The sequence below is a fragment of the Tursiops truncatus genome, chromosome X, assembly GCF_011762595.2.
Source record: "Tursiops truncatus isolate mTurTru1 chromosome X, mTurTru1.mat.Y, whole genome shotgun sequence".
Lineage (NCBI taxonomy): Eukaryota > Metazoa > Chordata > Mammalia > Artiodactyla > Delphinidae > Tursiops > Tursiops truncatus.
In genome coordinates, this window is record NC_047055.1 from 28,637,356 (window position 1) to 28,657,351 (window position 19,996).

Genomic DNA, 19,996 nt, shown 5'->3' on the forward strand with positions numbered 1-19,996 from the left:
GGAGCGAAGCAAATGGCCGATTTATATAGGGGAGGCCGGCGCCCGGGCGGCCGGCGTCGGGGGCGGGTGCCGGGGCCGCTGAGTGGCTCAGCGCGCGGAGGGAGGAGCCATGGAGTCGGGCACCGGCCGCCCTCCGCGTCTACCCGGTTCGCCCGCAGCGCCTGACCCGGCCCGAGGAAGGGGCGGCCCCAGAGAGTACCCGGCCCGGACGCGGGACCCTGGGGGAGGCCTGGGGGCGCGGAGGGAGGGGAGGTCACGACGTGCCTGGTCAAGGGTGAGGCGCGATATTTAAGGGGACTCCAAAGAACAAACACCCCCCTCCCAAACTTGGTAGTCAAGATAAATAATATTTAATGCAATATTTTAAAGAAAGATTCGTGTAGACAAAGTATGGCGCTCTGGCCGGTCGCCTGTTTTTGTAAATAAAGTTTACTTGGAGCCCCAGGGCTGGAATGAGGGTGAGGCAAGTGAGGCAGGACCCTACAAGTGCAAGATGGGAGCCTGTCTTTATTATAAATTTCGAAACGTTGTTCATCATGGATTTTTGTATTCCTTTTGATATTTTAAAATAGTGCATTAAAATAATCATTCGTCTTGATTACTGAGTTGTTTAGCGCCCGCTTACATTTGGTACCAAGGCAAGTGCCTCACTGTCCTCACCCTAGACCTAGCACTGCCCTGGAGCTTGACGGGTGACGCTAGAGGAAACTGGGGAACAGCAGAGCTGGGACACCGTCAGCGTGCCCCAGACCCCGATTTGCAAATGCAGTTTAACAGAGATCTTGCCGGGAATTGGCAGAGGAGAGTCCGAAGAACTCGGGAGTGGGTGGGGAAATTATTTTAGCCAGAAGCCAAAGATGGAGGTTGTACCGTTAAGGTTAAGAGGTTGTGTGAATTAGACTGGTATCTGGGTGCCTGGACCCCAGGTAACGTGCTCTTGAATTGAGTAGATTCCTGAACTCCAGAAAAGTTTAGAGGAATCAATAGAACTAGATTGACACCCATTGTGTCAAGGGACAAGTGCTTACTGAGTCCCTTAATCTCTGCACTGGGGGAGCATTTGCCACACATGTCCTTGAAAACTTACTTGTTAGCTTGAGTACACTCCCTCAGATTCAGAACAGGAGCTGAGAGTGTCATCACAAATCCTATGTAAGTAATCACAACCATGTTTATAAAAGTAAGGATAACTGTTGAAAACTCCAACTGCAGCTGAGCCCTAGGTACCCAGCACACTGAAAACATAGGTGGCATACCCCTCACTTTACTTTCTTGCCCTCTCCCACCTTCTCCAGATCTGCCCGTTAAAGGACCCAATTCTAGGATTCCTCCAGGAATGTCAGGTCCTTCCTCTAAGTATACTTTGCAATTCCTTAGTCTTCCCAAGAACCCCAGCAATCCGAAGTGTTGAGCACACACAGCAAGTTTTCAAAGAAGTGAAATTTTCACTCCAGCTTTGTTGATCCTGGGGGCTATCTTTGACCTGTATTCTCGAGAGGCCGCTAGGCTCTTGTTAGCTGATTATAATAGAAATGCAGCTGGATACAGAAATGACCTTGCTGTGCAATTTCAGTGACAGAGTGTGTTCTCTGAAAGCGGTAGCCAATCCTCTACCTCTACTGGTGAGAGAATGAACAGCTAAAACAAAAAGTCTCTGGAGCATTTTGTTTAGAGGGAGGTGGGTTTTAGAATGCATTTCAAAATACAGTTCAAAACCTTTCTAGTCTGAACTCTTGACATTCTGATGAATGCATTTTTATTCAAATATTAATTACTCTGACCCACCTTACCATCACTTATGTACCTTTTTCTACCTTTCATTGGCCACATCTGCTACCCTTTGAGCATGATGTCCCTACCATATTCTAGTCCAAAGCTCTTTTACTGTTTCAAGCATCTCCACATTTATTGTTCTGTTAGATTTCTCTCTCTCCACAAAAAGATGATCAAATAACTACATAGAACTTGTCCCTTTTCAGTCTTTGGGTGCTTAAGTATAGTTTTACTGAAGATGAAATACATTTAAAAGCGAGTCCATGTCATGACTCGGTATTTTGCTAAATCTACTGTGAGCTGGAGCTCTCCTGGTTGCCAATGACCAGGGGTACCTCAAGGAGTCAGATGTTCTCAAAAGTGTCAAGGTCATGAAAGACAAAGACTGAGGAACTGTCACAGATTAAAGGAGCCTAAGGAGAATGACAGGTTAATGCAATGTGTGATCCTGGATTGGATCCTGGACCAGAAAAAGGACATTGATGGTACTATTGAAATTTGGATACATATCTGTATATTAGTTAATAATAGTCTACCAATAGTACTTTTAGTTATAGTAGTTATGTAAGATGTTAACATTTGGAGCAGCTGAGTGAAGGATACATGGAAATTCTTTATACTGGTTTTTTGGGGGCAACATTTTTATTTCTGAAAGTTAAAAAAATGAAAACGTCAAAAGAAAAAAAAAAGGAAAAAAAAATAAAGAAACCAGTAGCAAAAGTCCAGGAAAACAGAGACTAATGTCAATGATAATGATGTTGATAATGATATATGGCTAGTCAATTCATCAAAAACAAATGCCTCCAGTGAGACATAGTGGGAGCTCTGTGTTAGTAACTATTGTGTTCTGGAAGTTGTGTAGAATACATGTATAACTAAGAAAGAGAAACTAAAGCTAAGGCAGTGCCTAGTAACTCTCAGAAAAAACAAGGAAGAGGATCAGAAATGATACTTAAGGCCTCAGTTATCTGTGTACTAACACACCCAGAGTATGGGTAATAAAGTGAATGTAAAATGTCAATACAAGCAAGAAAACACAATTTGATAGGTATTGTTCAAACTTGATGGAATGGGACTTCTGACTGGCATCAGGAAAAGGAAGGGTAAACCTGGTTCAGAGAGATACCATATAGAAGGAGAACAATTCATTGGTGGGAGGGTGAAAAGCATTCCATGAAAATGAAAGGGAGAGATGAAAGTGCTTGTCATTATGGAAGCATATCTAGAGATTGCCTAGATAGATAAAAGCTATGAATAGTACTTCATAAAGCCATCACCTAGACTAGAAATGTTGATCAGGGACAAACCATCTGAATATCTGCTGTAGGTTTCATTATTCTGATAGCAACACACTGGATAAATTCTTTACTCTCTTGCTGATAATTACAGTTCTCAGAACACTGAAGAAGCAATGAGGTAACTTGCCAAACTAGGCTTAATCCTGATAATAAATAAGGAAGATCTGGTTAGCAAAGTAAAAGTGACAAGAATCTGAGTGAAACTGACCAAGACTGACTGGTCTGGATCTGTCAAACCAAAGAATGCTCGGCATAGTCAGATAGGTTAAGTAACCTGTGGAGTGTGTGTGTCAGACTTCAGAAGGATCAGAGAAAAGATAAATATGATCTCGTGGCCAAGTTCCAAACAGAAAGATAGCTCAGGAGGGTGAGAGATTCCCAAGGTAAAATTCAGACCTGTACAATTTGGAAAAATTCCAATGAGAAATTAAAAAGGGAGATATATCTAATCAATTAAATGCCCTTCCAGGTTATCCTCTGATGAGCTCAGATTTTGAAAGTACATATATAGATGACACAGTGAGGGCTAGGCTTCCAAGGACAAAGACCAAAGAGTATCACAAAACTCTAGGAACTGAGTCAGAAGGGCTAAAGTCCAGCATAAACACAGGCTTATAAAATGGAAAGGACCACAATAAAGGTTTCTAATGCTCTATTTAGTGCAGGACATTTAAGGATAAGGAGCTAGAGCATGTGTGAAAAAGAACTGAGGGTCTTACTTGACTGTGAGTTGGCAACGCCAGAAAATGCTAATGAGTCTTAAGTTGGGTCAGGATGATGGTCATCAACAGATCAGGGGACTTTTAGTCCCATTTGGGCCTCTGCTGGTCCACCCATAGAGCTTTTTTTTTTCCCCCAAGTTTTAATTTTTTTTTTTTTTTTGCGGTACGCGGGCCTCTCACCGCTGTGGCCTCTCCCGTTGCGGAGCACAGGCTCCGGACGCGCAGGCTCAGCGGCCATGGCTCACGGGCCCAGCCGCTCCGCGGCATGTGGGATCCTCCCAGACCGAGGCACGAACCCGCGTCCCCTGCATCGGCAGGCAGACTCCCAACCACTGCGCCACCAGGGAAGCCCCCAAGTTTTAATTTTTTAACTTTTTATTTTATATCGGAGTACAGTTGATTAACAATGTTGTGTTAGTTTCAAGTGTACAACAAAGTGATTCAGTTATATATATACATGTATCTATTCTTTTTCAAATTTTTTCCCAGTTAGGTTGTTGTTACAGAATATTGAGCAGACTTCCTTGTGCTATACAGTAGGTCCTTGTTGGTTATCCATTTTATTTTATTGTATATATATTTTTAAACATCTTTATTGGAGTATAATTGCTTTACAATGGTGTGTTAGTTTCTGCTTTATAACAAAGTGAATCAGCTATACATATACATATATCCCCATATCTCCTCCCTCTTGCGTCTCCCTCCCACCCTCCCTATCCCACCCCTCTAGGTGGTCACAAAGCACCAAGCTGATCTCCCTGTGCTGTGTAGCTGCTTCCCACTAGCTAGCTATTTTACATTGGGTAGTGTATATATGTCAATGCTACTCTCTCACTTCGTCCCAGCTTACCCTTCCCCCTCCCCGTGTCCTCAAATCCATTCTCTGCCCATAGAGCTTTGTGCTTACTTCTGGATACCATGTTTAAGAGGACGTTAACAAACTGGAACGTATTCAAAGAATGCAGTCAGGAAAGTGAAGTAGCTGCAAATCATGTCATATGAGAAATGGCTGAATGAATGAGAGAGATTTAACTGGGAAAGAGCTTTGGGTGAAGGAGGGCCATCATGACTGTTTTGATAATTGAAGGGCTGTCAGGTGGAAGAGAAAAAGACATTCTATATGGAATCAACACCAGCTGGTAGAAGTGTCATAAAGGTAGACTTCAGCTGAACAAGAAATAACTTTCTAAAATACGAGCTGCTTGGGAATTCCCTGGTGGTCCAGTGGTTAGGACTCTGTGCTTTCTCTGCTGGGGCCCTGGGCTCAATCCCTGGTTGGGGAACCAAGATCCCGCAAGCCGCATGGTGTGGCAAAAAACCAAACCAAAACAAACAAAAGAGCGACTTAAAGGTGGAATGGGTTGCTTTACGATGTGGGGAACTTCTTGTCACTGGAAATGTTAAGAGTTGGGGTAAAATGGCCACTTGTTAGGGACACTGTAGACGAGATTGCTATGTTGGCTGGGAAGAGAGTTCTGCACCCGTCTAATTCTAAGATTCTGTGGCTCTATTCCTTTGTGTCTATAAGATTGAATGGATTGAGCTTCTGAGTTTGGGAATCTGGGACAAAGTAAGAGAGAGGTAATTTGGCCTAGTGGTCAAGAGGGTGGGCTCTGCAGCCAAACTGCTGGAGTTCAGATACTGGCTCTGCCACTTGCTGTCAGGCCTTGGGTAAGTTGCTTAACCCCTCCAGACTTCCATGACTTCAGGTATAAAATGGGAACGATAATGGTACCTGTACCTTGAAGGACTATAGGGACAATTAAATGAGATAATATATGCATAAACAGTCTAATACATAGTAAGCATTCAATACATGTTAGATTTTATTAATACTAAGAAAAATACTGGGCTTCCCTGGTGGCGCAGTGGTTAAGAATCCGCCTGCCAATGCAGGGGACACGGGTCCGAGCCCTGGTCCAGGAAGATCCCACATGCCACAGAGCAACTAAGCCCACGTGCCACAACTACTGAAGCCCACGCGCCTAGAGCCCGTGCTCTGCAACAAGAGAAGCTACTGCAATGAGAAACTCGCGCACCACAATGAAGAGTAGCCCCCGCTCGCCACAACTAGAGAAAGCCCACGCACAGCAACGAAGACCCAACGCAGTCAAAAATAAAATTAATTAATTTTTTAAAAAGCCCTATAAATATATATCTTAAAAAAAGAAAAATACTAACTTAGGTTGACTAACTCTGAGTTTTAATGAACAAATCACTCCATCCCTGCTTAAGTAGGGTGGTAAGCCAGTTCTCTATCCCAGGTAAGGACCCTACTTATAATCTGGTAACCATATCAGAGACCATTTAAGGAGGATTTGAGACTCTAAGAGATACCCCAGAAAAATCACTCACTTTTTAGACTGGGCTTGCATTTGCAGTGTGGAAGCCTGTAACATCACACTTGTGTTTGCAGTGTAATCATTGAGGGAAATTCCCTGGCGGTCTAGTGGTTAGGACTCCAGTGCTCTCACTGCCGAGGTCCTGGGTTCAATCTCTGGTCGGGGAACTAAGATCTAGCAAGACGCGTGGTGCAGCCAAAAACAAACAAGCAAAAACCAAAACAACAACAACAACAACAACAAAAACCCCACACCAAACCAGTGTAATCACTGAGGAGAAAACAGTGCCCCTCGTTTGCTGGCCACTCTTCCTCTCTCTAGTCTCTCATTTCTATTTCAGCTTCTGGAACAATCTTGCTCACATCCGGTTTTCATCACATCACTGGTTTCCTCAAGAAACCAGTGACTACCTTTTGCTTAGTGGATCAATCCTAAACTCCTCAGCTTAGCATTTGAAGCCCCCCCGCCCCCCAATCAAGGACTTTGTTTCTGGCCCCTTTGGGCAGACTTAGAAAGCGTTTGATGGATCCCATCCCTGGTTAACTGCTTCAAACAAAACAAAATGTCGGTCTTATTGAGGTATAATTATATACAATGAAACTTACATAAAGTATAAAATTTGATACTTTTTTTTTTTTTTTTGCGGTACGCGGGCCTCTCACTGTTGCGGCCTCTCCCGTTGCGGAGCACAGGCTCCGGACGCGCAGGCTCAGCGGCCATGGCTCACGGGCCCAGCCGCTCCGCGGCATGTGGGATCTTCCCGGATCGGGGCACGAACCCGCGTCCCCCGCAATGGCAGGCGGACTCTCAACCACTGCGCCACCAGGAAAGCCCAAATTTGATACTTTTTAACATACATATACACCTATGAAACCATCACCACAGTTAAGATAGTGAACAGTATCCATCACCACACTAAATTATCTCTCGTCCCATTGTAATCCCTCCCCAAGCAACCACTAATCTGCTTTCTGTCACTATAGATTCGTTTGCATTTCCTAGAATTTCATATAAATGGAATCATATAGTATGGTACCCTTTTGGGGGGATGGGGGCATCTGGCTTCTCCCACTTGATATATCAATGTATATACTCTGAGATTCATCTATGCTTTTTTTGTGTGTCAATAGTCAGTTCCTTTCTATTGCTAAGTAGCTCCATTGTATGGCCATATCACATTTTGTTTAGCCATTCATCACTTGATAGACCTTCGGGCCATTTCCACATTTTGCCTATTATGAATGACACTGCTATAAACATTCCTGTACAAGTTTTTGTGTAGACATATGTTTTCATTTCTCTGGGGTAGATACCTAGGAGTGGAATTGCTGGGTCATTTGGTAACTCTGTGTTAAAACAGTTGAGGAATGGCCAGACTGTTTTCCAAAATGATCCTACCATTTTACACTCCCAACAGCAGGGTACAAGATTTCCAGCTGCTCCACATCTTGAGACCTTTCCTTAGCCACCATCTCCTCAGTGTCATTTCTTGTTGCTTCCCCCTCCCCCAGGAGTTTCTTTCCATCCACTTCTTTGGTTGTCTCCTTCGGTTGTCTCCTTCAGTCTCTTGGCTTAAAGGCTATCTACCTGCTGACCACACCCAACTTTCTACCTCCAGCCACCACTCCCTCCTGAACTACAGACTTGTCCTCTTCGACCAGGACAGTCCAGGTTTATGCCTATTACTCTGACACGATTATCAATAGTGTTCTGGTATACTAGTTTTCTATTGCTGCTGTAACAACTTATTACAAACTCAGTGGATTAAGCAACACAAATTTATTATCTTACAGTTTCGGAGGTCAGAAGTCTGACACAGGTCTTACTGGGCTAAAATCAAGGTGTCTGGCAGGACTGCAACCCTTTCTGAAGGCTCTAGGGGAAAGTCTGTTTCCTGGCTCATTCAGGTGGTTGGCTGAATTCAATTCCTTGTGGTTGTAGGACTGAAGTCCCCATTTCCTTGCTGACAGTCAGCTGAGAGTAATCCTCAGCTTCTAGAGGCCACCCCCATTTCTTGGCTCCTGGCCACCTTTGTCTTAAAAGCCAGCCAAGTCCTTCTCATGCCCCATTTCTTCTGCCTCTTTTTGCAACCTCAAGTCTCTCTTCCACCTTCCTCTTCCACTTTATCTGGGTCCACCCAGATAAGCCATGATAATTTCTCCATCTCAATATCCTTAACCTTAATCACATCTGATAAGTCCCTTTTGCCATGTAAGGTAAATATTCACAGGTTCTTAGGGATTAGGGTGTGGACACCCTTGATGGAGGGGGCGTCATTATTCTGTCTACCACAACTGGTTTGGACAATTACATGAACAGCCTATGCTCCAGTCAACTGTCTACTTGACTTCTCTACTTGGATGTCTCATAGGCATTTCAAATTTAACATGTCCAAAAGAGAACTTTTAATTCCTTTCTCACCAAAACTCCGGCCCTCACCAGTCTTTCCCAACTTAGCAAATAGCAACATTATCTACCTTTTTTTTTAATCTTTTTTTATCTACCTTTTTAATCAAGTCAAAAGCGAAAAACCTAGGTGCCATCCTTGATTTCTTTCTTTTATTCCCTATATTCAGTTGCTCAGCACATCCTGCTGAGTCCAAGCTCCAAAATATATCTTGAACCCATTCACTCCTCTCCATCCTTATTGCCACCATTCTAGTCCAAGCCATCATTTAAAAAAAATTTTTTTTTAATTTTTTGTTTTTGGCTGCACTGCTTGTGGGATCTTAGTTCCCCGACCAGGGATTGAACCCGGGCCCACGGCAATGAAAGCACTGAGTCCTAACGACTGGACTGCCAGGGAATTCCCCATAAGCCATCATTTCTTACTTGGACTTTGTAATGGCCTCTTAACTGGTCTTCCCACTCATTCTTCCCATCTATTATCCACACAGCAGAGAGATATTTTAAAAATGAAAATCAGATTATACAGCTTCTCTGCATAAAAACCTTCAATGACTCCCCACTGCATTTAGAATAAAATCTAACTTTTTACTAAGGGCCAAGTGGCCACATATGATTTGGCCTTCTCTCCAACCTCATCTCACCCATTCTCACTCACCACACTCTGGCTACGCTCACTTCTTTGCTGTTTACCAAGACTTTCCCATTACCGGTACCACTTTTGCATCTTCTGTACTCCCTGCCAAGATGTTCTTCTCCCTAGTTTTTTATGTGGTTGGTTCATTCTTATTTTTCAGATCTCATTTCAAATATCACCTCTCATAGTGGCTTTCCCTGGCTCCCTGATTTAAAATATTTCCTTTACTCCCCACATAATTCTCTGATAAAGCACCCTGTTTATTCCCCTCATAACATTACAATCTATACTTACCTAACTTGTTGATTAGTTTTTTATTGACTGCCACCTTCACTAGAACGTGGGCAAGGAACTTAGCTGCCTCATGTGCCACTGTGCCTGGAGTGCAAGCGGTCATTGAACGAATGCACGAAGCCAGTCTTCTCAGCTTATTCCAGATACCTTTTGCTTCCTTCCACCTCTGAGACACCACGTACACCCTTCCTTCAACCTTCAACCTACTCTCCCTCCAACCTCCTCTTCACCAACTATTATCCTCTCACGTCCCTCAAAACTTAGTTCAAGACTCATTCCCTCCCAAACTGCCTGCTCTCACCTGTGATTATCCCTTTAATCATTGATTCACTAAGTTTATATGGAGCCCCTCGGTAATCTTGTAAACAGTTGCTGCTGCATTATCATGCCCTTGCTGGTATTTGCTTTGTAATTATAGTCACTTCATATGCATAGGTATGTTTTGTTCCTTAAGGCTATAAGTTACTCTTGGGTCAATATTGCATCACACAGGCTTCCCTGGTGGCGCAGTGGTTAAGAATCCACCTGCCAATGCAGGGGACACGGGTTCGAGCCCTGGTCTGGGAAGACCCCACATGCCGCGGAGCAACTAAGCCCGTGCGCCACGACTACTGAGCCTGCGCTCTAGAGCCCACGAGCCACAACTACTGAAGCCCGCGTGCTTAGAGCCCGTGCTCCACAACAAGAGAAGCCACCGCCATGAGAAGCCCGCGCACTGCAAAGAAGAGTAGCCCCTGCTCGTCGCAACTAGAAAAAGGCTGTGTGCAGAAACCAAGACCCAACGCAGCCAAAAATAAATAAATAAATATATTAAAAAAACATATTGCATCACACATCTTTACAATCCTCCTAAAGTACTTAGCCCAGTTTTGTGGTGCCCACTGCCAGCCATAAGGCAGAAAAGCAGAACACTTCCTTCATACCTCTGAGAAAATGCAAAGAGCTGGAAGTTCATTTCAGGAACAGAACTAGAGTTTTAATATAATTTTTTGCAGCTTTCAGAATTTTTTTAAGAAGTTGTTCACCTCAAGGAAAATCAAGAGTAACTAACATGAACGATTCATTCTGGGTTAAGAATTTGCTACCCTCTAAACTCTAACAGATTGGGTTACAGATGAGATTTTCATGTGTGTATTAACTGCTCTTCCCCATAAAACACAGTCTGCCCAGCGGTTGGAAAAATGAGTTATTTTGATATGTTTCAATAGGACAGGTTTCTAAGAGTTTAAAGATTTTGGCCAGTATATATAGATAGCTATAGTTTTACAACTCAGATTAGTAATAAATGACCAACATCATTTTTCTTTGGAAAATAAATTTAATAGGGAAAAATACTTTCAACATACTGCAAGTCTCTCTCTGTGTGTGTATAAATTAACAACTTAATATTAGATAGTTTTTTAATGTATAGATAGGCACTATTCAAAAGGTACAGTTACATAAACTTGACATAGAATCCCCAAGGTGGAATAAACCCGAAATTTGATTTTAAAAAATTTAGTAGAGATGATTAGACTGAAGTGTTTTTTGTTTAGTTACATTTTGTGTGTGTGTGTGTGTGTGTATGTGTGTACATCCAATGTTCTATTTGATCCTTTCTAGGCAACTGGGACATGTTGTGAGAATAAGTTGACTAAATAATTTATTTTCAGGGTAGGCTTGTAAAGCAAGTTAAAAAAAAAGAGAATTCAGGCCACTTGAACTATACATGACTTCAACTGAAAGAAGGTCTTCTGGGGCATGATGAAGCAGTCATGGTATAAACTACCTTCCAGAAACACAAGATTCTAAGCCTAGGATGCTTCAAATTAAATAAAGAAGGATGGTTCTACTATGACAGTGGTAACTTTTGTTTTTTTTTTGTTTTATCTTTTGTAATTTATTTCTTTTCTCAGTTCCCCATTTTTATTTTTATTTTTTCACACACACACACACACACACACACACACACACACTGTATTTTATTTTTACAAGAGATAAACTGACACCAAGCATTGTAAATGGATGACCACAACAAAAGCAACAATGATTGCAATTACCAAACACGAAACACACTCATACTATGTCATAATATTGACATTAAGTCCAGGAATCCTCCACTGTAACGGCTCCTTTACTTTGCAGTGAAAATTGATTTGTATATTTTCTGCCTCTGAGTCCTTGTGGGATTTTTTTTTATTCAAATGGAAAGTCACAAAAATTATAATCATCCTCATCAGTTCACTCAGTCCCATGTAATTAATTTTTTTCATCTTGATCTTTTGTTAGCACTTTTATGAATTCATCAGTTTTCCATTAGAGTTCTGAAAATGCTTATTCATTCAGTTCAGCAGTATAGTCAGTTACCAGAAACCTGTACTTGTCAGTCTTTTCCATGAATTCCTTGAAGATGAAACCCTTTTATAGGAAAATTTTTGCAAAAGCATCAGAGTACACCCAGAACTGTCTGTAAATGACGAAAGCCTTAAAAATGACCACGGTTAAAGATTTGATGAAAGTTCATAATAATGCAATTGACAAGGAAATTTAGTTATTTTTGAGATATACATTTTAAAGTAATAACTAGAATTATGACTTATAACATCATACCAGAACATATAAGATTTTTAGAAATTTCATGTAATGTCTGAAACATTTATATTAACATATTTCCATACAAATAACCCAAAGAAAGTTTAGTATTAGTTGTTTTTTTGGTTTTTTTATACTGCAAGTTCTTATTAGTCATCAATTTTATACATATCACTGTATACATGTCAATCCCAATTGCCCATTTCAGCACATCACCATCCCTACCCCATTGCCATTTTCCCCCCTTGGTGTCCATACGTTTGTTCTCTACATCTGTGTCTCAAATTCTGCCCAGCAAACCGGTTCATCTGTACCATTTTTCTAGGTTGCACATACATGCGTTGATATACGACATTTGTTTTTCTCTTTCTGACTTACTTCACTCTGTATGACAGTCTCTAGATCCATCCACCTATCAACAAATGACTCAATTTCATTCCTTTTTATGGCTGAGTAATATTCCATTGTATATATGTACCACATCTTCTTTATCCATTTGTCTGTCGATGGGCATTTAGGTTGCTTCCATGACCTGGCTATTGTAAATAGTGCTGCAATGAACATTGGGGTGCATGCGTCTTTTTGAATTATGGTTTTCTGTGGGTATATGCCCAGTAGTGGGATTGCTGGGTCGTATGGTAGTTCTATTTTTAGTTTTTTAAGGAACCTCCATACTGTTCTCCATAGTGGCTGTATCAATTTACATTCCCACCAACAGTGCAGGAGGGTTCCCTTTTCGCCACACCCTCTTCAGCATTTGTTGTTTGTAGATTTTCTGATATCCATTCTAACTGGTGTGAGGTGATACCTCATTGCAGTTTTGATTTGCATTTCTCTAATAATGAGTGATGTTGGGCAGCTTTTCATGTGCTTCTTGGCCATCTGTATGTCTTCTTTGGAGAAATGTCTATTTAGGTCTTCTGCCCATTTTTGGATTGGGTTGTTTGTTTCTTTAATATTGAGCTGCATGAGCTGTTCATATATTTTGGAGATTAATCCTTTGTCCATTGATTCGTTTGCAAATATTTTCTTCCATTCTGAGGGTTGTCTTTTCGTCTTGTTTATGGTTTCCTTTGTTGTGCAAAAGCTTTGAAGTTTCATTAGGTCCCGTTTGTTTATTTTTGTTTTTATTTCCATTACTCTAGGAGATGGATCAAAAAAGATCTTGCTGTGATTTATGTCAAAGAGTGTTCTTCCTATGTTTTCCTCTGAGAGTTTTATAGTGTCCGGTCTTACATTTAGGTCTTGAATCCATTTTGAGTTTATTTTTGTGTATGGTGTTAGGGAGTGTTCTAATTTCATACTTTTATATGTAGCTGTCCAGTTTTCCCAGCACCACTTATTGAAGAGACTGTCTTTTCTCCATTATATATCTTTGCCTCCTTTGTCATAGATTAGTTGACCATAGGTGCGTCGGCTTATCTCTGGGCTTTCTATCTTGTTCCATTGATCTATGTTTCTGTTTTTGTGCCAGTACCATATTGTCTTGGTTAACGTAGCTTTGTAGTATAGTCTGAAGTCAGGGAGTCTGATTCCTCCAGCTCCGTTTTTTTCCCTCAAGACTGCTTTGGCTATTCAGGGTCTTTTGTGTCTCCATACAAATTTTAAGATGATTTGTTATAGTTCTGTAGAAAATGTCATTAAGGAACAAAGTTCCGTAAAAAATTTGATAGGGATTGCATTGAATCTGTAGATTGCTTTGGGTGGTACAGTCATTTTCACAATATTGATTCTTCCTAACCAAGGACATGGTATATCTCTCCATCTGTTGGTATCATCTTTAATTTCTTTCATCAGTGTCTTATAGTTTTCTGCATATGGGTCTTTTGTCTTCCTAGGTAGGTTTATTCCTAGGTATTTTATTCTTTTTGTTGCAATGGTAAATGGGAGTGTTTCCATAATTTCTCTTTCAGATTTTTCATCATTAGTGTATAGGAATGCAAGAGATCTCTGTGCATTAATTTTGTATCCTGCAACTTTACCAAATTCATTGATTAGCTCTAGTAGTTTTCTGGTGGCATTTTTAGGATTCTCTATGTATAGTATCATGTCATCTGCAAACAGTGACAGTTTTACTTCTTCTTTTCCAATTTGTATTTCTTTTATTTCTTTTTCTTCTCTGATTGCCGTGGCTAGGACTTCCAAAACTATGTTGAATAATAGTGGTGAGAGTGGACATCCTTGTGTCGTTCCTGATCTTCGAGGAAATGCTTTCAGTTTTTCACCATTGAAAATGAACTTTGCTGTGGGCATGTCATATATGGCCTTTATTATGTTGTGGTAGGTTCCCTCTATGCTCACTTTCTGGAGAGTTTTTATGATAAATGGGTGTTGAACTTTGTCAAAAGCTTTTTCTGCATCTATTGATATATCATATGGTTTTTATTCTTCAATTTGTTAACATGGTCTATCACATTGATTGATTTGCATACACTGAAGAATCCTTGCATCCCTGAGATAAATGCCACTTGATCATGGTGTATGATGCTTTTAATGTGTTGTTGGATTCTATTTGCTAGTATTTTGTTGAGGATTTTTGCATCTATATTGATCAGTGATATTGGTCTGTAATTTTCTTTTTTTGTAGTATCTTTGTCTGGTTTTGGTATCAGGGTGATGGTGGCCTCATAGAATGAGTTTGGGAGTGTTCCTTCCTCTGCAATTTTTTGGAAGAGTTTGAGAAGGATGGGTGTTAGCTCTTCTCTAAATGTTTGATAGAATTCACCTGTGAAGCCACCTGGTCCTGGACTTTTGTTTGCTGGAAGATTTTTTTTTTTTTTGGTGGTACGCGGGCCTCTCACTGTTGTGGCCTATCCCGTTGTAGAGCACAGGCTCCGGACGCGCAGGCTCAGCGGCCATGGCTCATGGGCCTAGCTGCTCCATGGCATGTGGGATCTTCCCGGACCGGGGCACGAACCTGTGTCCCCTGCATCGGCAGGCAGACTCTCAACCACTGCGCCACCAGGGAAGCCCGTGTTGGAAGATTTTTAATCACAGTTTCAATTTCATTACTTGTGATTGGTATGTTCATATTTTCTGTTTCTTCCTAGTTCAGTCTTGGAAGTTTATACCTTTCTAAGAATTTGTCCATTTCTTCCAGGTTGTCCATTTTATTGGCATAGAGTTGCTTGTAGTAGTCTCTTAGGATGCTTTGTATTTCTGCGGTGTCTGTTGTAATTTCTCCTCTTTCATTTCTAATTTTATTGATTTGAGTCCTCTCCCTCTTTTTCTTGATGAGTCTGGCTAATGGTTTATCAATTTTATCTTCTCAAAGAACCAGCTTTTAGTTGTATTGCTCTTTGCTGTTGTTTTCTTTGTTTTTATTTCTTTTATTTCTGCTCTGATTTTTATGATTTCTTTCCTTCTGCTAACTTTGGGTTTTGTTTGTTCTTCTTTCTCTAGTTCCTTTAGGCGTAAGGTTAGATTGTTTACTTGAGATTTTTCTTGTTTCTTGACGTAGGCTTGTATAGCTATAAACTTCCCTCTTAGAACTGCTTTTGCTGCATCCCATAGGTTTTGGATCGTCGTGTTTTCATTGTCATTTGTCTCTAGGTAGTTTTTGATTTCCTCTTTGATTTCTTCAGTGATCTCTTGGTTATTTAGTAACATATTGTTTAGCCTCCATGTGTTTGTTTTTTACGTTTTTTTCCCTGTAATTGATTTCTAATCTCATAGCGTTGTGGTCAGAAAAGATGCTTGATATAATTTCAATTTTCTGAAATTTACTGAGGCTTGATTTGTGACCCAAGATGTGATCTATCCTGGAGAACGTTCCGTGTGCACTTAAGAAGAAAGTGTAATCTGCTGTGTTTGGATGGAATGTCCTATAAATATCAATTAAATCTATCTGGTCTATTGTGTCATTTAAAGCTTGTGTTTCCTTATTAATTTTCTGTTTGGATGATCTGTCCATTGGTGTAAGTGAGGTGTTAAAGTCCCCCACTATTATTGTGTTACTGTTGATTTCCTCTTTTATAGCTGTTAGCAGTTGCCTTATGTATTGAGGTGCTCCTATGTTGGGTGCATATATATGTATAATTGTTATATCTTCTTCTTGGATTGATCCCTTGATCATTATGTAGTGTCCTTCCTTGTCTCTTGTAACATTCTTTATTTTAAAGTCTATTTTATCTTATATGAGTATAGCTACTCCAGCTTTCTTTTGATTTCCTTTTGCATGGAATATCTTTTTCCATCCCCTCACTCTCAGTCTGTATGTGTCCCTAGGTCTGAAGTGGGTCTCTTGTAGACAGCATATAGATGGGTCTTGTTTTTGTATCCATTCAGCAAGCCTGTGTCTTTTGGTTGGAGCATTTAATCCATTCATGTTTAAGGTAATTATCAATATGTATGTCCCTATGACCATTTTCTTAATCATTTTGGGTTTGTTTTTGTAGGTCCTTTTCTTCTCTTGTGTTTCCCACTTAGAGAAATTCCTTTAGCATTTGTTGTAGAGCTGGTTTGGTGGTGCTGAATTTTCTTAGCGTTTCCTTGTCTGTAAAGCTTTTGATTTCTCCATCGAATCTGAATGAGATCCTTGCTTGGTAGAGTAATCTTGGTTGTAGGTTCTTCCCTTTCATCACTTTAAGTATATCATGCCACTCCCTTCTGGCTTGTAGAGTTTCTGCTGAGAAATCAGCTCTTAACCTTATGGGAGTTCCCTTGTGTTTTATTTGTCATTTTTCCCTTGTTGCTTTCAATAATTTTTCTTTTTAATTTTTGCCAAGTTGATTACTATATGTCTCAGCATGTTTCTCCTTGGGTTTATCCTGTATGGGACTCTCTGCGCTTCCTGCACTTGGGTGGCTATTTCCTTTCCCATGTTAGGGAAGTTTTCGACTATAATCTCTTCAAATATTATCTCTGGTCCTTTCTCTCTCTCTTCTCCTTCTGGGACCCCTATAACGTGAATGTTGTTGCGTTTAATGTTGTCCCAGAGGTCTCTTAGGCTGTCTTCATTTCTTTTCATTCTTTTTTCTTTATTCTGTTCTGCAGCAGTGAATTCCACCATTCTGTCTTCTAGGTCACTTATCCGTTCTTCTGCCTCAGTTATTCTGCTATTGATGCCTTCTAGTGTATTTTTCATTTCAGTTATTGTATTGTTCATCTCTGTTTGTTTGTTCTTTAATTCTTCTAGGTCTTTGTTAAACATTTCTTGCATCTTCTCAATCTTTGCCTCCTATCTTTTTCTGAGGTCCTAGATCATCTTCACTATCATTATTCTGAATTCTTTTTCTGGAAGGTTGCCTATCTTCACTTCATTTCATTGTTTTTCTGGGGTTTTATCTTGTTCCTTCATCTGGAATGTAGCCCTCTGCCTTTTCATCTTGTCTATCTTTCTGTGAATGTGGTTTTTGTTCCACAGGCTGCAGGATTGTAGTTCTTCTTGCTTCTGCTGTCTGCCCTCTGGTGGATGAGGGTATCTAAGAGGCTTGATGGGAGGGCCTGGTGGTGGGTAGAGCTGACTGTTGCTCTGGTGGGCAGAGCTCAGTAAAACTTTAATCCACTTGACTGTGGGGCTGGGTTCCCTCCCTGTTGGTTGTTTGGCCTGAGGCCACCCAACACTGGAGCCTACCTGGGCTTTTTGGTGGGGCTAATGACAGACTCTGGGAGGGCTCACACCAAGGAGTATTTCCCAGAACTTTTGCTGCCAGTGTCCTTGTCCCCATTGTGAAACAGAGCCATGCCCCGCCCCTGCAGGAGACCCTCCAACACTAGCAGGTAGGTCTGGTTCAGTCTCCCCTGGGGTCACTGCTCCTTCCCCTGGGTCCCGATTCACACACTATTTTGTGTGTGCCCTCCAAGAGTGGAGTCTCTGTTTCCCCCAGTCCTGTCAAAGTCCTGTAATCAATTCCCACTAGGCTTCAAAGTCTGATTCTCTAGGAATTCCTCCTCCCATTGCTGGACCCTCAGGTTGGGAAGCCTGATGTGGGGCTCAGAACCTCCACTCCAGTGGGTGGACTTCCATGGTATAAGTGTTCTCCAGTCTGTGAGTCACCCACCCAGCAGTTATGGGGTTTGATTTTACTGTGATTGTGCCCCTCCTACCCTCTCATTGTGGCTTCTCCTTTGTCCTTGGATGTGGGGTATCTTTTTTGGTGAGTTCCAGGGTCTTTCTGTCAATGATCGTCCAGCAGCTTGTTGTGATTCTGGTGTTCTCGCAAGAGGGAGTGAGAGCACGTCCTTCTCCTCTGCCATCTTGTTTTCCTCCTCGACAGTGGTAACTTTTAAATGTTAAATGTTTTCATTTAGTTTCTGATAAGGCATAATTTACACCATGGTGTGTGCACTCAGAAGTCAGCAAAGATTATGAGTTCCAGGACTGTATCAGGAAGCCTGGAGTGAATCTGGGTGAAACTAGGCTGCTGTGGGTTGGTGTAAGCTGTGAGCCTGTGGCGGAGCTCCCGGTGTGGTATCTGCCCAGCCGCTTCAACTACATGTTGCTCTGAGGAGTCATGGCAATGCCCTTTTTTGGTGTTGTGTAAATTGCCTACTTACATTCAGAGTGTGAATTGCACATTTCACTACTGCTAGGTTCTGTTGTAAAACCTGGTGGGATGCCATCCTGCGACGGTCATGTTGGGAAACCCTCGGTGGTGTAGATGTTTACAGGGCCATCAGTTTCGAGCTCAGGTATGGCCGAATCTTCTCATTTCCAAGAGCAGCAGACAGGAGCACCCTCTTGTCACTCCACGCGTGCACAATTCTGAGGCTACATTTCTCTCTGATTGCAACACACCTTCAGTCAGTGCACTTCTAGCTCCATTCTGTTTTAAAGAGTTGGTTTTTTAGACTTTAGTTGTCCAGTTTTGAAAAACTTCTTTAATTCCCGTAATTCCTGGGGCTTCAAACTCTGATCCACCCCTGGGGTCAATTTATAGCTCAGAGGAGACACGATGTAACCATTTTGGTAAAGACAGATTCTCTTGCAGAACTCAAAGGTGCCAAACATAACTCCAAAATATGGAACTATCTGTTTAAAAAGAAAATGAAAATCATGTTAAAATCTTAAAAGAAAACATCAATGCGTCTGCAATCGACTTGGATCAGGGTAAACTAAGATAAAGGCTGTAGACAATACAACATGGTCATTCTTTTTTGGAATCAGGGAAGATGGCAAAATGCAAGCTGGCCCAGTGAGGACTGGGGAGAGGAATAGCAGAACCACTGAAGGGCACGCCCTAGGGAAGCCTGGGTCTGGGTTGATATGCATGTAGGCAGTCTGACACTGCCTGTCAACATATGCTTGTCCTTTTTTTTGGCTGTGCCTCGCGGCTTGCAGGATCTTAGTTCCCCAACCAAGGATCAAACTTGGGCCCAGCAGTGAAAGCACCGAGTCCTAACCACTGGACAGCTAGGGAATTCCCAACATGTGCTTGTCTTGATTGGAATCAGGAATCACTTTGCATCAAGGTTAGTCCAAGGTTAGTCCACAGTTCTTAACTTTTTTTTTTTTTTTGGTTATGGAGTTCTTTGGGAAAATAATGAAAGTTATGGATCCTCTCTGCAGAGGGATGCACAGATGCCCATATAGACACATTTTTGCATACAATTTTAGGATAGGGGGTTTAAGTTCCCTTTGGAGTCCATGAACCTACATGTTGGGAACCTTTACACTAAATGCTCAGCTCCTCTGGGATGGGGTGTCAGATGCCCCAACACTGCACAGGGTCTCCACTCTCCAGGGCTGACAACCAGCCTGCATTGTGCTAGAGGAGTTGTTTCCAGGCAAACTGTAGGGGGAGCATCAAAGGCACAGAACAGGGTAGAAGTGAAAGAGGCAGACAAGCAGTAGACTCACCACTACTCTCACCTTCAGTAAGTTGGCTGCCAATCCATTCCAGAGCCCCAGGACCCCTTGGGCTTTCACTATCTGCCGGAAGCAGTCCACTGCTCCTGAGAAATGGACATCTACTCCTCCACAGTGGGGAAGGTAGGAGCTCTGAGCCTGGC

The 19,996-nt window shown here is 41.7% G+C and overlaps 1 protein-coding gene across 1 annotated transcript in view; it reads right to left on the reverse strand.

The window, feature by feature from the left end:
• Window positions 1-11,402: 11,402 nt before the first annotated feature.
• The window catches only part of SLC25A43 (solute carrier family 25 member 43), a 42,249-nt gene continuing 33,655 nt past the window's right edge, over window positions 11,403-19,996 (reverse strand). The window contains exons 4-5 of the mRNA XM_019949557.3: window positions 19,857-19,991; window positions 11,403-19,016 (exon numbers count right to left, since the gene is read on the reverse strand). Of these exons, the coding sequence (XP_019805116.1) occupies window positions 18,816-19,016; window positions 19,857-19,991 (336 nt within the window). The 3' untranslated portion in view covers window positions 11,403-18,815. The remainder of the gene's footprint in view (window positions 19,017-19,856; window positions 19,992-19,996) is intronic.